This window comes from Octodon degus, unplaced genomic scaffold, assembly GCF_000260255.1.
Source record: "Octodon degus isolate 3935 unplaced genomic scaffold, OctDeg1.0 scaffold00063, whole genome shotgun sequence".
Classification (NCBI taxonomy): domain Eukaryota; kingdom Metazoa; phylum Chordata; class Mammalia; order Rodentia; family Octodontidae; genus Octodon; species Octodon degus.
In genome coordinates, this window is record NW_004524639.1 from 1,952,100 (window position 1) to 1,973,847 (window position 21,748).

At 41.8% G+C, this 21,748-nt stretch overlaps 1 protein-coding gene across 1 annotated transcript in view; it reads left to right on the plus strand.

Annotated features, from left to right (window-relative positions):
* Positions 1–1,844: 1,844 nt before the first annotated feature.
* Gpc3 (glypican 3) overlaps positions 1,845–21,748 on the plus strand; it is a 515,396-nt gene continuing 495,492 nt past the window's right edge. Inside the window, exon 1 of the mRNA XM_004634481.1 lies at positions 1,845–2,218. Within this exon, the coding sequence (XP_004634538.1) occupies positions 2,047–2,218 (172 nt within the window). The 5' untranslated portion in view covers positions 1,845–2,046. The remainder of the gene's footprint in view (positions 2,219–21,748) is intronic.

Sequence of the window (21,748 nt, forward strand, 5' to 3'; positions counted from 1 at the left end):
GACCTTCTAGGAAGACAGATAAGATCATGTCAAACCACTGCTCAGAATTGCCTTAAGCGGCTCCCTAGGCTGCTCTGCATGGCTTCCAGATCCTGCATAAGCTGACCTTTTTAGCGCCTCAGCCTGAAGTCACCATTCACACTTCCATGCCAGGGCCTGTCATTTCTGTTGAAGAGCTTCCTTTGCCTGGGCACTCTTCCCCCCACCTTTTCTCACCTCCACTCCTACTGGTCTTTCAAGTCAGAGTTTAGGGTATCATCTCTTCTGGGACACATTCTCTGATCCACCCTCTCACCCTTAGAACTCTACCACCTCAGCACTTAACACAGGATGCCTTGACATTGTCTTCCCCATTAGGCTTGTGACTCTTTGAGGCCAGGCACCACAGGCTAATCTTTGAATCTCTGTTGTCTGTTTATATGCCAGTATCTGGCACATAGTAGGGCTCAAATATTTGTTATCAAATGAACAAGTAAATAAATGAACTACCAGTGAGCGGGTGAGCTTTCTCTTCAATCCACAAGTCCTGGCTCCTGGCCTGCCACACCCTGGACAATTCCTGGTACCTGAGGCTCTTCCTTCACTCTGCTCTCCAAACCTGCTTTCATCTAGGTCAGAAACACCACAATCAGGTGGTAAACTAATTCACACTAAAGCCAATCATTTACTTGTAGAAATGCTTATTGAGTCCCTACTGTGTGCAAAAGGCACCGCACTAAGGGGTGTGTGTGTGTGTGTGTGTGTGTGTGTGTGTGTGTCGCAGGGACCTAAGACCTCCAAAGACTAGCCTAGGTATCACAGAGGCAGTGACTAGATGCATTCCTCCTCTGAGAGGGATTTGCTTCTCCAAGAATGGATTTCTAATGATGAAATTTAAGCAGTGGAGCTGGGGACTGACATTTTTTAACTCCACCTTTGAAATGTCTATCTGCAGTTTAATGAATTCACTCTATAAAATGACGTTACAGTGAGTTAGACAGGTATTAAGGCCCAGGTTATGTCCCTGGCCTCATTTACCCTTTGCTTTACCCGGCACTATCCTGCTGGAGATATTCTTTTAACATTCCGGGATCAAGTGCTTTCTCTGATTTCATGTAGTTCCACTGAATGAAACCTAGCAAGCCACGGGGGCTTCCGGACTTTTTTAAGTTCAGTATTCAAAGATGAAGCAGGCTGTGAAAATCCCGGAGGTCCCCAGCTGCTCCTGAACGTGACTATTTGTGGGTTGGCTTTGAGAGCACAGCCAGAGCTGCCTAGGAATAACGGTTCGCAGGCAGCCAGCCTCTCAGAAGGCAAGTCGAAGAGATGGATTTTGTGTGAAGGAAGCCCTTGCGTGGCTCTGGTGGCCAGAGATGAGCCACATCTGGCTGTGAGGAGGCCCGCGGCGAAGCAGAAGAGAGCCTAAGCCAAGGGACCCTCACCCACCTCAAGGAAGTAGGGGGAGGCTGCAAAATCCTAAGGGAAAAGCCCTCTTGGCTGTAGGCCAATGAGCGGCGGGAAGGAGGAGTGAGGCTGGAGAACTTCTCCCAGAGCCAGTCAGAGGGGATGGTTGCTGGGAAGCCAATCAGCGCGCCCGAGCCCACAGCCCCGCTGCAGTAGTTGTGCCAGAGCGCCCTGTGTAAGAGCGGCGGCGAGCGGGCAGCTGAGCTGGGTTGCGGAGAGCCACCGCACGCGCTCTGCACCCTGCTCCTGCAGCGGCCACGCCAGCTTGCCGCGCCGCGCCGCCCCGTTCGTCCCCGCCGCGCTCCACGCAGCGAACGGCACCTAGAGGGCCATCGCCACACGGCCGCGGACGCCCCCTGTCCGCACAGCCAGCCTCGCCCCGCCCCGCCCCGCCTCGCCCCGCCCCGCCCCGCCCCGCGCAGCCAAGCGGTTCCCGCCCTCGCGTAGCGCCCAGGTAGCTGTGAGGAAACTTTTGCAGCGGCTGGGTAGCGCGGCACGTCTCTCGCTCGCTCCTCACCGCTGCGGCCAGGCTTGCCGAGTCCTGGTGAGGTTCTCGCTTCCGCTGCCACTCTCTCGCGCTCTCCTATCACCCCGCGAAGCAGGATGGCTGGGACCCTGAGCACCGCGTGCTTGGTAGTGGCGATGCTGCTGGCTTTGGAGTGCCCGGGACAGGCACAGCCCCCGCCACCTCCGGACGCCACCTGTCACCAGGTCCGATCCTTTTTCCAGAGACTGCAGCCTGGACTCAAGTGGGTACCCGAAACCCCCGTGGCAGGTGAGTAGGGGTCCCTCGCGCGTTCTCGGCGCCCCGCGAGGAAACCCTGGGCGCGTGGTGGCTGTACCGCGAGCGCTAGTCCCGTGGGGTCTGGGTCCGTGCGCCCTGGGTCTGGGTTCCTAGGAGAGGTCGGTGTGCCTAGGGCCTGGTGGGGTCTGCTGAAGGGGGACGCTGGGTTTGTGTGGACCTTGTCCGCACGACCCAGGCTCACGCTACTGTCAGGGAATATAAGATCAGGAAGAATGAAGGGGATCGCCTTCCACGAATGCTCATTATAGGGGAGGGCGGGAAGGTGGGAGCTGGTTCTCTGACCCTGGCAGAACTCAAGTGGAACTGCTGCCTCAGGAATTTCTCACCCTTGCTTGCACGTAGGTGTCAGAATTTCAGCCTTATCTGGACCGAGGCTCTTTTCTGGCTTTCCCCAACATGTCCCCAAAGCCCTCCATACCCGGGTCTGAGACTGGCGGGCCCAAGTACAGGCAAAGTTGAAGACAAATCTCAGAGTCTGCAGTGGTGGGTGAAGAAGCGCTGAAGGAAACTTTTGAGCAGGAGGGCACCCCAAATGAGGACTGAGCCTTTCCCTTCTCAGAAGCGTCCCATTTCTAGGTTGGCAAAAGCGCTTCAAAAGTGGTGGTGCTGCCTTGTAGGGTAGGAGTCTAGAGATGATTTAACTCCTCTCCCTCCCAGATTCGTCTGCCTTCTTGACAGGTTGGTCCCTGGCAAGGAGATGGTTCTAGGTGGAGAAAGTTCGTAGGCGCCTGCCTTTTGTTCTGCACAATCAGATCGTGCTGTAAGGGCACATTTTAACCTTAGCTGAGGGCTACCGCTGTCAACAGATGAATATTAATGGCCTTCTGTGATTGACTGTCCAGCGGTTGGGCACCTAACGCTTGCCTTAGAATCCAATTAGGACAAGGTGGTGCACTGACAGCGCGGGCAAGAAGAGTCGCTTTCAAACAGGTTATTTATCAGAGGTGCGCTCTGGAGAAATGTCCTGTAATAGTCACAATTGGTGAGACCCTTGTGGCCTCTGGGGTCTCTTTCTGAGCGTGCATCCAGCAGCGCGACGCGTGTCCTGCGCTTGGGAGAGACAGGGGAGCAGCCTTCGCTAAAACTTGGCTGGGGCTCTCAACAAGTCGGGGAGGCAGGTCAGATGGTTGGACCAAGTTGTGAATGCGGATGCGCGCCCTGTGGACGCTGCTGGCAAGCATTCCCTGGCAGGAGGTTACCTAGGCAGCCAGCACGCTCTCAGTCTTTTCTTTAGGTTGATGAAAAGAGCCACGCAAGCCTGCTGTTTAGTTACAAAGGTGACTGAAATGCATTTGCGCATATGTTAAATATTGCTTTGCAGGATATCGTACTAAGGGAGGGTAGAACTACCTCTTCCACTGTTGAGTGTTAATAACATACCACGTGGGCGTGTGCTCCAGCTGTAAGGGGCAACGTATGAATCGGTTCCACAGAGCTGAAACAACAGGCGAATCTCTCGCCGCTGGAAGTGGCATGGTAATTAGATTGCTAAGGCTGGAGAACATGCTTTTGTTGATAATGTAAAAATTGGTTCACACAGGCTCAAACCCCCCTGGATGAATGGGGTCCAGGCTTTGTGGTTGTGGCCACCTTGGGCAGATTTGAAGCCAGGGGGTAAAGGTGATGCTTAAAAGAAGACCAGAGGACAGTGCAGATACTCTTTACGCCCCCCCCCCACCCCAAGGCATTCACCCTGCCTTACCCTCCCCCAGCTCCCTGGCTGCCTGCCTCTTTGCAGTATCTGTGTAGAAGTGTAGGAGGGCCCACACACTGTGTGCAAGAGATTTGGCCTGGTCTTGCTTCCTCCCCTCCCTTTCTCCTGGGGTAAGGATGATGATACTTGCTTGTAATATAGATTTTTCATTTTCAGCTACTATTTCAGACTGTGGGAAAAAAAAATCTCTTTTCAAGGGTTTTCACTATATAAACTCAATGGTTCTCTTCAGCAAATATGAATGGTAGTAAACACCTTCGGCAAGGCAGGCCCTGTCCTCACTCACATCGGAGCAAAGCCACAATTCAAATATGTTGATACCCATACAGCTACCATGTATTCTAGATTTTTTCTGGAGCAGTACAGATTTCAAATACTCTGTCCTGGCATGAAACCATGTATCCTGAATTTTTAGTTGGGCAAATATGGTCACTGTCGACATGAAACACATGGTGAAAATCCTAATGTCCATGTGAGGAGAGAGCACATCAGTATTTCAAAGAAGAGACAATAATGGCAGACTGAATACAATGGCAAGTGCATAATTTCAAAGTGAATAAATGTGTAATTTGCTGCTGTTGTTTGTGGTTGGAAACTGAAAGAGAGCAGCAAATTATTTGATAGTTATGAACCATCCTGATGCCCACTTGACTTTTTTCCCATCTGTATTTTAAGCCATGTTCAGTTTGCCTACTGCACTGTATTAACTGCATTAAGGCTTTCTTTGTCCCAGATAAAATTTCCAATTGTCTCAGAGTGTCACAGGACGCAGAAATCCTCAAGAATGTCCTGTTTCACTTAGGGGGAGCATTTGGGATTGACTGTTAACTTCAGCCATTAGCAGAATTGGGTTAGCAAGGATAAGGTACATTTCTTATGTTAATATGAATGAGACTGAATGGCATTTGAAATCAGCCAACCTAAAAAAATAAATCACCGGTGCTGAAGGACTATGATACACTTCCACAAAGTTGTTCTAAAGCCTTACGTTTCATGTTCCCATTTCTTTTAGAGTATTCAAAAGCACAGGATAGCAATTCTAAACAGCATATCCCCCAAATCCATAGATCTCTTCATACTCCAGTCCTTTTTTTTCTTTAAGGATTTGTTACTTGGAAAGCACCACAGATGGAAACCAGGCGCACAGAGTTAGCATTTGGCAGAAAAATCCATATAACTGACTTTCAGTGCAGCTCTTTTGCCCTTATTTAATTTAGAAAAATTCAGAAAAAAGCCAATGAGCTCATAAGTCTAGATGTTTATTTTGTTTTGCTTAACCTACCCACAGGCGCAATCAAGAATGGATACAATTTTAGGCAAGGGAAGTGAGCTAGTAATCAGACAATGATGTTTCCAATTGTCTCAAAGGGAATGTTACAGAAGTCTGAAAAAAATTCCTCTAAACAAAAATCAAGTGTAATTCATTTTATGAATGCCATACACCACTTTTTTGAGGGGTGGTGGTGCAGGGGATGGATGGGAATGAGAAAAATCAAACAAACCACGGTAGTGTTGCAACTCCCTAAAGATTGAGGCATCTTGCCTTGGAGAAATCTTCTAGAGTACAAGAACCAATCCAGAAGGCTGAATGCCCATATGGGTAAAAGGCAGCCTCGAAGAGCCAACATCGACATGGAGTTTCTTAAAATAGATGAAATAATGTAAAAATAAAAAGCAACATTCTTGAAACAAAGAGAGTTTGGTATTTTTTAAGTGTGAGAACTAGTGATCCTATCAGGGTTGCTGGCTATGGTTCTCCAATTAGTTTGAAGTAGTTATGGGTCCTGATGTTGGGACAGAGAATGAGAAATTTCTCTCCTCTGAGATTGCAGTAGACATTTGGATGAGCAGGTGATTTGTTAAAACTTTAAAGAGTTAGGCTGGGGATGTGGCTCAGTGTTAGAGTTCTTGCCTTGAATGCATAGGTCCTGGGTTCCCCAGCACCACAAAAACAAAAACAAAACTGAATAACTTCAAAAAACTGTGTCACAGTGTGCTAACTTGGAAAGTTTTATTTTTTTATTTATTTTATTTTATTTTATTTATTTATTTTTTCAAAGTTTTATTGATAAACAGATAGCAATGAGACAGTTTCAAATCAAATCGGAAGTACAGTTTCAACAAATAATACACTGCATATATTCTTCTTAGTGGTTAATTGCTGTACAAGATACGGACTTGTGATCCTGTTTACAAACACCATTAGAACAAATCATTCTATTCATTAAGAGAATGCAACTATATATCTATCCTAACCACTTTGAATACACAGATACAAAATGGACATTCATCGGTATACCCCATTTTTTCTAAGTTCCGTTATTGAATATTATATGTGTGTAAACTCAGCAAAATATTCTAAAAGAGACCATTAGCCCATAATAGCATTGGGTCTTCTGTTTAACTGGCAATGTCAGAAATTATTGACCTGAGTCCCCCACAGCTCAACTTAACAGCATGGCTTTATTTCTTATATTTCGTCTTCATACTTTTCTACTGGATGGTTAAGACCAAGGTAAAGCAGGACCTATGCAACAAGAGTTGTAGCTTTTTGGTCTGAGAAGGACTTGGAAAGTTTTAGAGATGACTTTCAAATGTGGTCTATGTATTACGTGAATCCTGATGTAGGGCTGAGATGTACTTAGGGAGAGAGCTATCAATGTGATAGAGGAGGTAGCCCATGATTGGTGGGGAACCTGGCTCCAAAAAGAGTATAAGGCTGCCTACTCCTTGGCAGGCTCTGTGCTAGGCTCTGGAAAGTGCTGAGAGAAGTGAGCTGCAATTTATTTTGTCAAGGAGCTCACAGTCCAGTGGGGGAGCATACAAGTAAACAGGCTTCCCAGGAAACTTGTAGGATTAAATAGGGTGCAAAGAGCTAGAAAATGCCTCCAGGAAATTGACTGAAATGGTCACAATAGCCAGCCTGGGCAAGGAGAAAGAACTGAAGAGATGAAGTGGGAGATAGGGAGAAGTGTCTCAATAGGGCTGTAATCTCAAAAAGTTTTCCTAATTCTTGGAGGGAATTCCATTTGTAAGCAATAGGAAAAACAGACAGAAGGTTTACTGGGTGCTGGATGACAAAGATGATGTCAGTTTTGCAATGTGTGTGTGGTTTTATCTTGTAGGTTATATGTAATATCTTGATGAAATATTTTTGAGCATTCTGCTACTTCCATCCTTAGAATGACAATTTTGCTGTTCATTGAAACCTTGCAAAAGGCTGACTATTACCAACCTGGCAAAAAAGAGTCCTGAATTTGACTAGTGTGAGACAAGACATAAAATGTTTTCTCCTTAAATGGCAGCTATCGATGATCATGCCAACTTTAGTGTTTGATGCATGTACAAAAACATGGGTCTTAAGCGGTATCTTATTACTCATTTCTAAGAAAATGGAAGATAATCACTTATAACTTGTGCACACGATACATCATTTGGAAAGAATTTCACTGGGGATCATGTTGCTCAACTGAAAAGTTCTGGCATGCTGAATTTGTACATTTTTGTGAATGCTTCCTTTTACTCTGATCTCTAGCTTTTTTCTGCATATGGTTATTTGTATGTTTTAGATTATAAGCTTCTTAAAGGGAAAGCACTGTATTTGAACAGTGTTAGCCACAATGTTAAGAGTACCAGAGAGCATTTAGTTAATAATTGATAAAAATAGAATTTCTAAATCATTATGTATTTATTCTCCATAAACTCTCACATACTTTCTTAAGGTATATGTCATTTTTCTTTTTTAACAGGCAAAGTCCAAAATGTTACAATGTGTTATTGGGGTGCATGGACAAACTTTTCAGGAAATGTATATTCTAGCTGGAGACAGACTGGGACTTATTTCAGTTAGCTGCTGACTCTTACAGTCAAGCAAGGCTTATTAATGTTGAGTACCCAGTGAGAAAATTAGCAGCATTGTTATGACTGGCTTAGTATCACTAAAGATCAACAATTATTACAGCACATAAATTATAGGACATCTCTTAAATCAAGTCCGCTTTGATTTAATGTCAGCTAGACCTTTCTTGTTAATGATATTGCCATATTTTGGGGTTGAGCTACAACACATGCATGGACCTGTTGAAGTACCTCACAGGTTTCTGTAGCCTGGGATTAGAATTTATGTACAGGCCCAATTCAAGAGTTTAGTCCAAGAGTGAACATTTATGTAGCACTAGCCAAGCTTGCAAATGGATTTGATGTTTTTGGTAATTTAAACTCTGATGAAAAACGTGGACATAAAACCCTCCCACTCATTAACTCATACTTAGAAATTGGGGTTGAAACAAGATCTCCAGCACTACATTAAGAAATTAACATTAGAAAATAGAATCCAAGTCATGGGCCCCAGACTGGCTTTAGAAACAGCCTGAAGTAATGGGAGTTACCTTCTGAGATTTAACTACAGGGAGAATACAGTTCAGAGAGCAAGGAACAGATAGGCATATTAGCAGGGAAAATAGGCATTTTGAAATTTCCTGTGTGTGTGTGTGTGTGTGTGTGTGTGTGTGTGTGTACTCTATGGAACATTGCAGTTTTACTTGAATATCTTGATTAATACACAAAGTAAGGAAGATTTAGTTCTGTATTTAAGATCAGGTCAATTACAGATCAATTTTCCAAGTGCCAATTTTTAGTAATATTTGTTTGTCATATTTTAAAACAAATACACCAAAATAATCCAGATTGATTACCAAGAAAAGCATTTGCACATTTGTCTCTCTTTGTATGTGGCTGAACAAAGCTTCATTTGAGAGTTTGTATTTTTCTTCATGAATAAAAAGGTGCCAATGTTCGGTCCAAAAATGCATTGCTAATGTTCCAGACAGTTAATTATTTTTAGTAGCCAAAATTGTATTTATATGCTAGATTAGTAAATCTACTAAACTCTTTGAAGCATGCTTTTAATAGGCTTATATTGATAAATAATTGATAGAAAGGGAGATAAAATATAAGTGAACGTGGCAATAAGAAGGGCCAGGGAAGTCAGAGCCATTATAAAAGAGACCTCCACCCATTGTATTCCATTCGTGCACTGCAAGACAAAAGATGTGTATTTCTTAGTGAAGGTGATGATTTAAAAAATATTCTGTATTTTTCAAAGTTTCCACAATGAGGCATGTGTTCATTTGTTATGAATTAAGAACAAGGCACAATTCTAGAGTAATATCAAAATGTCCCATTCTGAGTCTGACATTTGAAAATAGGTTTATTACTTGGAAATGAGAAGTTTTTATTATGGTAGCTCTGAGGTACATGTTGCCTGAGATCTGCATCTACAGCTTCCCTACTAGACTGTGGTATTTTCAAAGGAAGGAGCTGTATATTATTTAACTTTGTCTCTTCCAGGTCTGGCATGGTACATAATAGTAATAATAGGTGCTCAACACATACATGTAAGCTAGTGAAAAGCTAAAGTTAGAAATGTATTACAAACATAAAATTTCCATAAAACCAACACTAAAGTTTGATTTACTTTTACTATTTCACTAAGCTTTCTGAAAGTGTAACCACATCTTCAGGTCAAATGTCCATGTGTAGTTCTTAGTTAAGTAATAAAGGACATTGGTTGGGGCCAGGGAGATGGCTCAGTAGAACAAGTGCTTGCTTGGCAAGTGCAAGGGACTGAGTTCAATCCTCTGTTCCAAAAAAAAGGACATTGGTTAAATTTATTTGGCCAAACTATAACTCCCTGAGAGAAGTAACATATACAAATATTACAAGAGGTGAGTATTTTGTGCTTGTTCCAAGGGTTATTCTGAGTAATTTAAAGAGAGATTAAAGTTATGCACATATTATATATTTCTCTTCACTCTCTAGATCAGTGGTGTCTACAGCACGATTTGTGAAAATAATGCAACCTAATGTCATTTGCAGAAATATATATGGAGTACACTTAAGTCTTTCCTCAGTTTTTGGCATATCTTACATATGGTATCAGGGTTGATAAATGTTCTTTTAAAAGGACATAATCCAAAGTGGATGTTTAGCCATGGAAATTTTATTTGTATAGGCTAATGGGCCTCATGAAAGTCTTAAAATTTCTGTATTCATTATGCCAATTTTCCAATTAATTGGCTACAGAAGAGACTTTGGGTGTTTTGTTTTCAAATAAAGGAGTAAGGAAGAAAGAAGGTGAAAAAAAGGAGTGATATTCATTTGAAAAAGAAATCAGAATTCTTTCCTTCTCTCTTTCTTTCTTTTCTTTTTTTTGGGGGGCAGAATCCAGAATTGAACTCGGACCCTTGTGCTTGCCAGGGAAGCACTTATTCTACTGAGCCATCTCCCTGGCCTCTTTCTTTCTTTCTTTCTTTCTTTCTTTCTTTCTTTCTTTCTTTCTTTCTTTCTTTCTTTCTTTCTTTCTTTCCTTCCTTCCTTCCTTCCTTCCTTCCTTCCTTCCTTCTTTCTTTCATTCTTTTGTGGCTGGCTCAGCCTGCCCTGGGGGCAGTGCTGGTGCAGTGTGTGGTGCCAGGGATTAAACTGTGGTCCCTGCACTTGCCTAAGCAGACGCTTTAGTCCACTGAGCTATCTCACTGGCCCAGAAATCAGAATTCTGTTTGTATATTCTCCTCATTAATTATGGTTCTGCTCCTTCCTACCCATATCCTACATGATTAGTATGTTTATTATGTATCATGGCATCGTGAGAATCTCTCTTATTCTTTGTCAATTTTTAATTTGAGAGCTTGAAGCCAAGAAGTAAATGGTGAATGGGGAAAGAGTTAGAATGATAGCTATGGGGAGAAGAGTAAAAGCCTGCACGCTGCTGTCTGAGAGATAGTTAACTTGCACAAATGGAAAGGATCAGAAAATATTTGAACATGAAAATTTGCATCTGTGCAGAGATAATACAGAAGGATGCCCCAATTGCATTTGGGTCCCAGAAATATTTTATCTGTACCTCTTACTTAGTAGCCATGTTTTAACACTCATAGTTTATTCATGGCCTTTTCCAAAGTCTATGCTCATTGAATGCAAAAACCATGTTTGATTCATCATGGTAACCTCTAGAGTGGTAAGTAAAGTACCTTGTGTAGTTATTAGTGTACTTAATTATTTACTTAATGCAGATGGATATAAGAATAAGTGAAGACATGGTCTTAAGGACTTGATCAGTCTCCAGTGAGATCGTAGAATGGCATGTAACTCTAGAATGTCTGAATCCCTGACAGTGCATAACTATCTAAACTGATTTACAGCAGACTGAAGAAGAGATGATAGAGTTGAAGCATAATTATCTATTCTCTATATCCCTGCAGTCTTGTTGTCCTACTTTCAAACTGAAGATTGAAGAGAAGGTGACAAGTAGAGAGATTTTTTAACTACAGGTTTACCTAAACATGCTGCTTCAGTATGTTTATATATATGACATAGATCATGTGCATTTACCTGTAGTTTTTTATTTGATAGCAGTGATTAATTGTGCATGTTATTTAAACAAGAAATGTCTTTCACAGTTGATGTACTTTCACAATCATACTTTACATTTGTCCAGTGAAAGCTTTGCTTTCGTATATCTCAGATTTACACAATGCAACCACAAAATGTAGCTTCTGAATTCTGGGGACAAACATAAACACAGATATTTATACACTCATACAGTATCCCTATAAATGTTTAATACTCTTTAATACTGTTGAAGATAACCCTGTCTTACATTGGGATAACCTAGTGGGCATAACTTTTCATAGATCAGGTAAAATCATTTTCAGTTGGGTTGGGCCTAAATTGTTGTAGTACTGATTGTCACTGGTATGATACATCTACTTATATCAAGTTCTATAATTTCCCCAAATATAGAGGTGTGCTCTTCGTTAAGTAGTAACAGAAAACCTGTATTGTGAACTTGACTCATGTTGGAGAACTACTTTCAGCACTGACTACTTTGCATGTTGAACTTGACAGAAATGAGAATGTGACCCAGGAGATACTTTTCAAGTTAGATTTCTTAGTGATTGTGTTGGGGACCACATTTATCTATTCTTGTTTTTTCTTTTCTGGCGAACTGGGGATTGAACTCAGACCCTTGCATTGCCAGGCAAGTGCTTATTCTACTGAGCCATCTTCCCAGCCCCCTACATTTATCTGTTTTGGAAAACAGACATTTAGTGAAAAGGAAACCACCAAGAATGACCTTTCTATGCCATCAGCACATTAATATTTAAGGTTGTCTTTTATTCTTTAAGAAATATTTATTCAGCACTGTTTCTGTGCCAAGTATTGAGCCATGAGTTAATTAATAGGATAGAATTGGTGCCAGCCTAATCCCTTGAGATGGACACCATACTGGGTTTGAAAAATATTGCTTCATGGAGAAGTGATGCCCAGTGGTCTTGAAAGAACTGTCACATAAGCTATGTAAGAGAGGCACAGAGTTCTGAGACAAAGCAACACATTGGTCAGGCTGGAATAGTTGGATTGGTCAGAGTACAGAAGCATAGTCTTGGTGTGTTGCTCAAGTGGCTCTGAACTTCTGGCCTCAAATGATTTTCCTGCCTCAGCCTTGTAAGAAACCAGGAATGGCATGCATGCACCACCATTCCCTGCTTATAGGAGTATATTTTCATGTTTAGTTTTGGGTTTTTTTGAGAGAGAATCTAGCTATGTATTTCAGGCTTGATCTCAGTATATAGCTCAAGCTGATCTCAGACTCACAGCAGTCCTTCTACTTCAGGACTCCCCCAGCCCACAGTGCCAGGACTTCTGGTGTATGCTATCATATCTGGCTTAAGAGTATATATTTAGGGGTGACCTAGTTCAGTTTTGAACAGATTGAATTGAGGGGCCAATTTAATCAAGGTAGGAAATGTCAGGAAGTAGTTCAAGTTGTGTTTTGAAAAACAGAAGAGAAGGAAATCAGGGCTGGAGGTACATACTGGAAAATTATCAGCATATAAAAGTTAGTTGAAGTTCTGGGAATGAATGAGTCACTGGGAAAGAGTGTACATATGCTTCTGTCTGGAGTTCAGAAGAAGCATAGTTGGGACTCATCAGCTTATAGGATCAAGTTGAAAGTCATTGGTGTGGATGATGTTTTCCAGGCTTCTGCGTGAGACATGCTTTTAAATGTATTTTGCCAACATCTGGTGATTTTTTTTTAAAAACCTGTCCAAACCTTCAAGAACCTTCTTGAGGGCTGGAGAGATGGCTCAGTGGTCTAAAGCACCTACTTGAAACAAGCTTGGCAAAGCACAGGGACTGCGGTTCGATCCCCAGCACCACATGCCAGCCAGCCCCGCCCCCTGGTGGGCTGAGCTGGCCACACACACACACACACAATAAATGTAATAAATAAAAATTTTTAAAATGTTAAAAAAAAAAGAACCTTCTTGACTAAGAGAAAGCATAAGTATATATTGTCATGGTCCAAGCTTTTACAAATAAAATAATACACACACACACACACACACACACACACACACACACACCAGCTATCTGTGTAGGTAAATACATTAGAATCAAGGTATCATATTTTCATTTATTTTTGATAGCAATAAATAATAATTGTGTGTATTATTTAATCCAAAAGTTGTTAATTGTTACTCTTAGCAGTCTTTCACAATCAATCATACCTTACATGAGTCTTGTGAAATCCTTGCTTTCTTCTATCACATGATCACACCTTTCTTGCACTCAGAAAGTGTCTACAGCTTTTTAGTTCCAGGCACATTTGCCTGGTTTCAACATGGTGGCCATTGTGCCCTTTCTCGTAGGGAAGCACTCTTCACTCTGGAGAATGAAAACTGTAACTATGTGTAGCTTTTGGAGTGCTGGTCTGTGTTCCATTGCTGGCTAGTCTCTGAATCATGCAGTTCTAAGCACAACCTAACAATGCTTGTGCAAGTGCACATAACTCTTACATGTCCATAGAGATGTAATATATTTTGGTTTTGGAGGGAGGGAGGGTTATAAAGTCTTCTGGTTCTCAGACATAAATTGTTTAATTTCTCTGTTGTTTAAGAGGTTGCCCTCATCAGTGATTCTACTTTTATTCAACTTAACCTTGAAACTTCTTGTTCTCCAGTAGATATTTTGTAGCCACTCTCCAGTTGATGGGATAGTTTTCCCACAAGGAAACATCATGGAAAATGATATTTGTGTTTTTTTTTTTTTTGCGGAACCAGGGATTGAACTCAGGCCCTTGCACTTGCCAAGGAAGCACTTATTCTACTGAGCCATCTCCCCAGCCCCTCCTTAGTAATTTTCTTTCTTTTGTTTTTGGTGGAACCGGGCATTGAACTCAGGCCCTTGCGCTTGCCAGGGAAGTGCTTATTCCACTGAACCATCTCCCCAGCCCCCATGGAAAATAATATTAACTGAGTGCTTCCTGTATTCCAGTCACTGTATATATGATCTCCCATTTGATGTACACAACAAACTGGAAATGGAGGTGGTGTCATCTCCATACTGTAGATGGAGAAACTGAGGTTCAGAAATGGTTATTTTCCCACATGTGGTATAAATGGAAGAGCCAGGATTGCATCGAGGTTTCTCTCTCTCCATGGTCCATACTCTTTTGACTGTGCCCATCAGACTCTGATGGGAAATATATAGTCTTTGACCTTAATTCCCACACTCTTCTGACTTGCATAACACTGCATGCTCTGGAATTCCTTCCGACTAGACTCTATTTTTACTAGTTTGCCCTTTTCTTCTTATCTTTGCTAGATATAAGTTTTGCAGTAATGCTTATCCTTTGCCCTTCCCACTGTCTCTGCTTGCCCCCACAGCTATTCCCATGACTTCATTATCTCTCCTCTTTGAGGGATTCCTCTATCTCTTTACAACCTGACTTCGTCCTTCATCTCTGGTAGAGCATCTCCCAATTGTCTGCTGAGCATCTCCATCTGGAAGTCCGGCCGGTGCTTCATGTTCAACAGAGCCAAAGATTTTGCCATCATTTTCTTTCCCCATCTATACAAACCTGCCTTTCACCAACATTCTACTTTTTTTTGGAGACAGTGTCTCACTGGCCTTTTGCTCACTTTTGTAACTCCCAGCCTGGTCTTGATCTTACAGAGATCCTCCTGGCTCAGCCTCCCAAGTGCTGGGATTACAGGTGTGCACCACTATGCCTGGTTCTGGAGCCACACTGTGGGCACTCATATCCATGACCAAGACAGCATGCCTAGGGATCCGGGCCGAGACTGCATGACATGTGGGGCCCGGGATTGAACTCGGGTTCCTGTGCTTGCCATGTAGGTGTTTATGCCTCGGAGCTACTGTCCAGCCCCTCATTCTACATTTCTGGTGATGACATCTTCGCCTGATACCTGAGACTGGAAACTCGAATTGTGTTTGACTTCTCTTACACATCCCACACCCAAATGAAGTGGCTAATTCCTGGAAATTTCCATCTATCTTATCTCTCATCCTTATCATCTGCTTGGCATGTGTGCCCTCTGCTTACACCCAGCAGGCTGCTGCCTCATTGCTTAAGAGTCTCTAGGGTTGTCTGATTCCCTACTTTTTCTTATACATCACCTGCCTGTCTTCCCATCACCCATGTCTGCTATAATCTTAACTTTCAAAGTCTCAGTGCAATGCTATCTTTTTCCTAACTCACTCCACGATTCTCTGTGACTGGATGTGATTGTCTCTCCACTTGGCTCCTGCTGTCTCTGTGGTTCTGTGCCTTAGTTCTTCCTTGCACCTGTAATTTTTCATGTAGTTGCCTTTATTTTTCTGACTGAAGCCTAGATCCATAAAGTGTGTTCCATGAGCAAATAACCTTAGCATTACTTGGAGGCTTGTAAGAATCTCAGGCTGTACCCAACACCTACTGCATCAGAATCTGTATTTTTTCAAACAAGATACCCAGATGATTTGTATGCATGTTAAAGGTGGAGAAAGGCTGCTTCCATGAGTAAATCTAATGAGGGTAACAACCTTGCAGTATGCTTCATGTCCATAGTAGGTTAGTATCCTTTTCTTTTTTCATATTTGTGTTTAGGTATTCATTCATTAGTGTGATGTTGGAGAACTACACACAAGAAATGTATGAGGGAGAAGGGAAAGAAATGAGAGAAAGGAGAAGGGAATGAAGGAGGAAGGGGAAGGAGAGATTGGGGAGAGAGAATGAGGAAAGGAGAGAGAATGAATGAAAATAAGATAATGAGTGGGTCTCAAAGAGCCTGCAGTATCTCTGCAAGGTGGCCAATAAATCTGACCCAAAAGCGGTTGTTATCCAACCTCTAGGCTAGACCTTGGCTTCATATGGAAAAAGGCAAATATATCCTGAGACCATTTTTCTTCTCTTCCAGGCACCATATGGTTTTCGCGCTTTCTCTTTTGCTGCTACTCTGGAGTGTACCTCCTCTCGCTATATCCAGAAGTTGTGACACCTTTGAAAGGTTTCAAAGAGCCATGGAAATTCCTGTGCTCAGGGTTTCCAGTAGGCCTTCCTGTTTTCAGAAAGAGATACTCCACTTTGTTTTCAAGCCTCAAAGTTTGTTTTTGAAATAAGGGTTTGTTTTCCCCATGGTATTTCAAAGGTTTTCTACAAATGTTAATTTATAAAACCTAAGTTATTTCTTGCTTTTGAAACTTCAGTGCTGTGGGTCAGTTTAATAATGTTGCCTGAAGGTTTTTTTGGGTCTTCAAATCTGTCATATTGCCTTTTTTTTTTTTGTTCTTTGAGGAAGTAAGCTTGCTTCATTCACAAAGCCTGAAGGTGACGTTGGAACCAACATTTATTCAGTCTCTCTCCCCCATATCTGCTTTTATTTTTGAAATTCAGTTGTAGTGGCCATGACACTTAACTACCCACTAAGAGTTATGGATAAAATTCCTGAAAAGCCATCAACATTAAAAAAAATGTATTTGGGTACAGGGTCTCACTATGCAGCTCGGACTCATAGTGATCCTCCTGTTTTCAGCCTCCCCAGCAGTGGGATTACAGGCATGTGCCACAATGGCTGGTCTGGGTGGCCTGCTCAGTACGCCCAGGGGCGGGACCAGAATGGCATGTGCTGCTGGGCATCTAACCTGGTCCCTGCTGCTTGCCTAAGCAGGTGCTTAGTCCACTGAGTTATCTCTCTGGCCCTTGCCCATACAGCAGTGGTGATTAGAACTCTATGTATGTTCCTTACCTAACCTCTATACTTAAGGGGACCAGGAATTGTTTTGGAGAAGCTTTGTACTCTCATTGCTAGCTATCAGGAGACTCCTTCATCTATCAAACATCTAGGTACATCTTCTCTTCACCTTTTCCTGCCTTCTGCTCTCATGTGCACACTCAAATGGTTGTAATTTAAAACAGAAGTGTTTCATGGTTTGTTATATCTACTGAGTGGTTAGTGTTTCTTGTTCTCCAAAGAAATACATGAGGTCAATGTTTTATATTTTCCTCTGCATTTTAGCTTTAAGTTGTATTTCCTTTTCCTACCACTTCTGATTTGCCTCTCTCCTCTTTCTTCCTGCTTCTTTCTTCTGCCTGCTGTACATCTTCATGGACACAGTGATTCTGGAGTGAAAACATACCTCCTACTTTGCCCACTTACTTGGTTTGAGTACCTGGTTACCAGGAATATTGTAAAATTCTCTTCCTTATTTTGAAAATTAAGAGCTCTAAAATGTGCACCAATGAATTTACATTCCACTTTGTAAGAACTCTGAGAATTCAAAAGGTTTTGGTACACATAACAAGGCTACATATATTCAGCTTTAATACCACAGATCACTGTTATGTAGTTTTCATTCCCTCTCACTTTGTCATAATTCTCAATGAATGCAAATTGCATCTTTGTTCTTAGAAATCTGTGTCTCTCTTTTTACATCAAATGCTTTCCTTTTTTTCTAAAAACAAGGGAGCACCTTTGAAACACTGCTAGTGTGGGGCAGAACTGACACTTATCTTGTAGGCTAACCAAATTACAGCCTGCTTTTCCCTGATGAAGTTATCATGTTTCAGGGGCCTTGTTTCGCTTGTGGGGTTTCATTGTCCCAGTTTCAATTTGACTTCAGGTTTGAGATTGCATTCCAAATGGAGTATTCCTCAGCATTTTTTTGTCTTTATACTTCTGGGGATCTTTTGTTTGTCCTCTGCTGTCACTGCCAAGCTCAGCTGTGGTTGTTAGGTTATGTACTTAGGTATAAATATTTAATAAGATAAGTTAGACCAAATGTGCCAGAAGACATTTAAATCTCCCCAACCATTTTTTGAGTAGTGTCACAGATGGTTGCTTTATCTCAGATGTTTAGATTTCGAGGACATTCCTTTGAAGTTTACCTGATAGACACAAGGAGGTGGAAGCTTTTGGAGTTAGTCATGATTACCCAAATGGTAGCACCTAGTAACAGATAACGCTGGCCTACTCTTCCTATTTTAACTATCTGAACTCCTCTAAATCAGAGTTTCACGTATGTGATTGTATGTTTTTTAAGAAAATATTATGGATAAAGACGAATGTTCTCAAGTCAGGAATAGCAATTAGTAACATTCATTAATCAGGGAACATGTTTTGACTCTGGGTCCTGCCTAGGAAATATAAACTGTGAAAGTCACACACATATATGAACCTCGGGTAAATTTATGACTTGTCAGCCTTTTAAGGTTAAATTCTTAACCCCGAATCGGGGCTGGCTTTATATGTAGAGTCCAGCACATTCCTCTGGGCCACTGAACAGGCCCCCTCCTCAGCCCTCTGCTTAACAGCAACTAATGGTCTAATGAGGAAGAAGGATTTCTGCCTCTTATCAGCTACAGAGAAAGCAACAGGAAGGTTGATATACAAAGTATGGGTGAAAACCTAAGTTTTTGAGCCCAAAACCCTACAAGGCCAGTTAAAAACTCTAGCTATGCAGAATCCTTACAGTTATCGACAGCTGTCAGTAAAGGACCTATACACTTGAATTCAAATAAATAGTAATAGTTGTCAAAAGTACAAACAGTCTAATTAGGTTTGCCAACAGTTCTTTCCTTCATTGTTTAGTTCTTTTATAAATAGCCTTTATAAAGTTTTTAATGAGCTTTTACTTTGTGCCTGGAGGTTGTTATGGTCATGTGGGGGTGTTTGATTGTCAGATGGTGATGATGAAGGCAGTATTTCTATTTTGGCTCAGATTTAGGCAGGGACTGCCAAATAAAAGCAAACACGTATCTGCTACTACTTTTTTTTTTAAACTGGAGTTTTGAGTGCATATGCATTGGACTTGCTGTGGAATCAGAGAAAGCTTTGTACCTCTTCATATTGTACTGACTTTTTCTTAAAAGAGAAATTGCCAGCCCAGTTCTTACTTAGAATCTAGGTTCAAACTGACATAGAATAAATATTTCACGATGTTCAGTGCCCATCTTAGTGAAAGCTCCTTGACTTTCATCTTCGTTTTTTGCATTTTTTTTCAGAGACAATAATGAAAACATTTTTTACGATTCCATTGTGTTATTGAAAATCCTATTTACATAAACAGGCATTGTTGTGGCTAAAGGAAGAATGTGGGGTCCCATTCCTTAGCTCCTAGTGTATCTTTGCTAATGCTTGTCCAAGTAGAGGTAATGACTCTGTAGTCTAAGCAGCTTTTCTCATTTAGGTAAGCAGGGCGGCTGGAAATTTCAGTTTACTAGATAATTGAGTCTCTTCTTCTAATTATTCCAGGCATGCAGGTTGTTCTCTTTATAGTAAAGACCTTAAAATCTAGTAATCTCCTCAGGCATCCATTTGATAATAAAACCCTGTGCATTTTCAGGGGTTAATTTTCATGACAATTGTGTGTTGCTTTCCTACCCCCATCACTGAGGACATTTTACTGTCTTTTAGAACCTTGATTTCCTCACAGTTGCAGAAGCACACTTTAAATGTGTATGTAAAGATATTGCTAGAATTACTGAGTCTAGAAGAAATATAAATGCATTCAGATTCATGCTCATTACAACTTTCAGTTAGAGATTTTAGTGGCCTTGTCATATTTTTTTTTGAAAATTTTGTGCCTGACTTTGCCAGACTTCGTTTTCTGCTCTGAATAAAAAAAACTGAATATCAGCAGCAGTGCAGCCTAAGCATCCTCTGTTCTGCATAAAATAAATAAATAAAAACACCTCAGGTCATCTGATGCAGAGTGAGGTGGGAAAAACAGAGAGGGAAAGGAAGAGAGAAAGAGAGGGAGAGAAAGAGGGAGAGAGAGAGAGAAAGAGGATGAGGAAGAAAGAGGCAGAAGAGAAGAGAAAGAAGAGAAGAAGAGAAGAGAAGAGAAGAGAAGAGAAGAGAAGAGAAGAGAAGAGAAGAGAAGAGGAGGCTAGGTTGCCTTCACATCTGGTAGTCATTCCCTCTGGTGTGACTTCAATTCAGCATGTTTTTATTGAGCACCTGTGGTGGGGGTGGTGCTAATAATCGTTAACATTTATTGAGCCAGTCACTGTGCTAAGCCTTTTATGAGCAGCATCCCACTTAATCCTCATAACAGCATTACCAGGTTATAGTAGTATTTTTCCCATTTTACAGATGAGAGAACTGAGGTTTAGTAATTTATTGACGATTGGATACCTATGAAATGAATAAAACCCTCTTAGTGTGCTTCCAGGGTCATGTTCCTAACAATTCCTCTTGTGATGAGTTCATATTTCTAGGAGATATGGTACTTCTAAATTTGTTTTGAGACTGTGGTATGTTTGAAATTCTAAGCATCAAAAGTCAAATACTTTGGCTTCCATGCTGTGGGTAGGGGTATAGACACACAGAAAGACGATTCAGGCCATGCATGCAGGGTCTTGAGGGGAAGGAATGATGGAAAGTGCCATGATTTGAACCTGTGAGGATGCTGCAGCCAGCATGCCAGAGTCACAAGTGGACTTTTCTTTTCCTGTTTGCTGATGGTGGTCCTTTGAGTTGACCTGCATTAGTGATTGCATCAACCTGTTCCCATTGCTGTCTCAGCCCATAATAGCATTAGCTACTCAGAAAACAGCACTTGTTAGACATGCACAATCAGGAGGGCTTAGGATCATTGGTCCTTTAGTTCTTGTGTTATTATTTCTCCTTTATATAAATTCTCCTTAAAACAAGGGTAAAAATTAAAGGAGGTAGATATTCCTGAATCAACTGACTGTGTCTCTGGAGCTGAAGGCAGGTCATATAAGAATAGCAAGCCACAGGGAGAGCCTAGATCCAGGCTTGAATGGTTCAGCTTGATTTGAAGTCCTCCTGGCACTGCCTCTTAGTGCTCACGTTGGGCTCTAGAGAGCTCTGTGTCTGAATCACCAGGGGCTTGATGACTGAATGAAGTTACTAATAGCAGTATTTGAGTTTTTCAGTAAAATCATGGGAATGGAGGGGAAATCCTCAAATCACCTATTTGGATAACTTATTTTTGTTTTTCAGTGCTCCTGAAGAAATTAAGGAAGAAAACATTCACTACTGAACATTGTTGAAAAATCTTTTCATGTATTGCATTAATAACTTAGATTTCCCTCAGTTTGAGGAACATTGGGATCAGAAACAAAATGAACCTAACAATGTTTGTATGTGTTTGAAGTGATATTCTTTAGGTTGTACCTCAGCTCACGGAAACCATCCTGTGTCTCCAACTTTTGTTTAGTTGGTATGCAATGTTTTGCTTGTTAACTCCCTTCCTGTGCATTTTCTCCTCCATTAAATCTCTTGTACAGAAAAGGATTGCCACCAAGCCTAGACCAGTGACATGCAGGAGGAAGGCCAATTACTGAAGATTTGGATTCCTATTACAGGAGGGTAGGCAGAGCAGGAGGAGAGGAGGAAGAAAAGAGGAGGAGAAGGAGGAGGAGGAGGAGGAGGAAAATCTGTCATCCTCAGTCCTTCAGATACTCAAGTTCT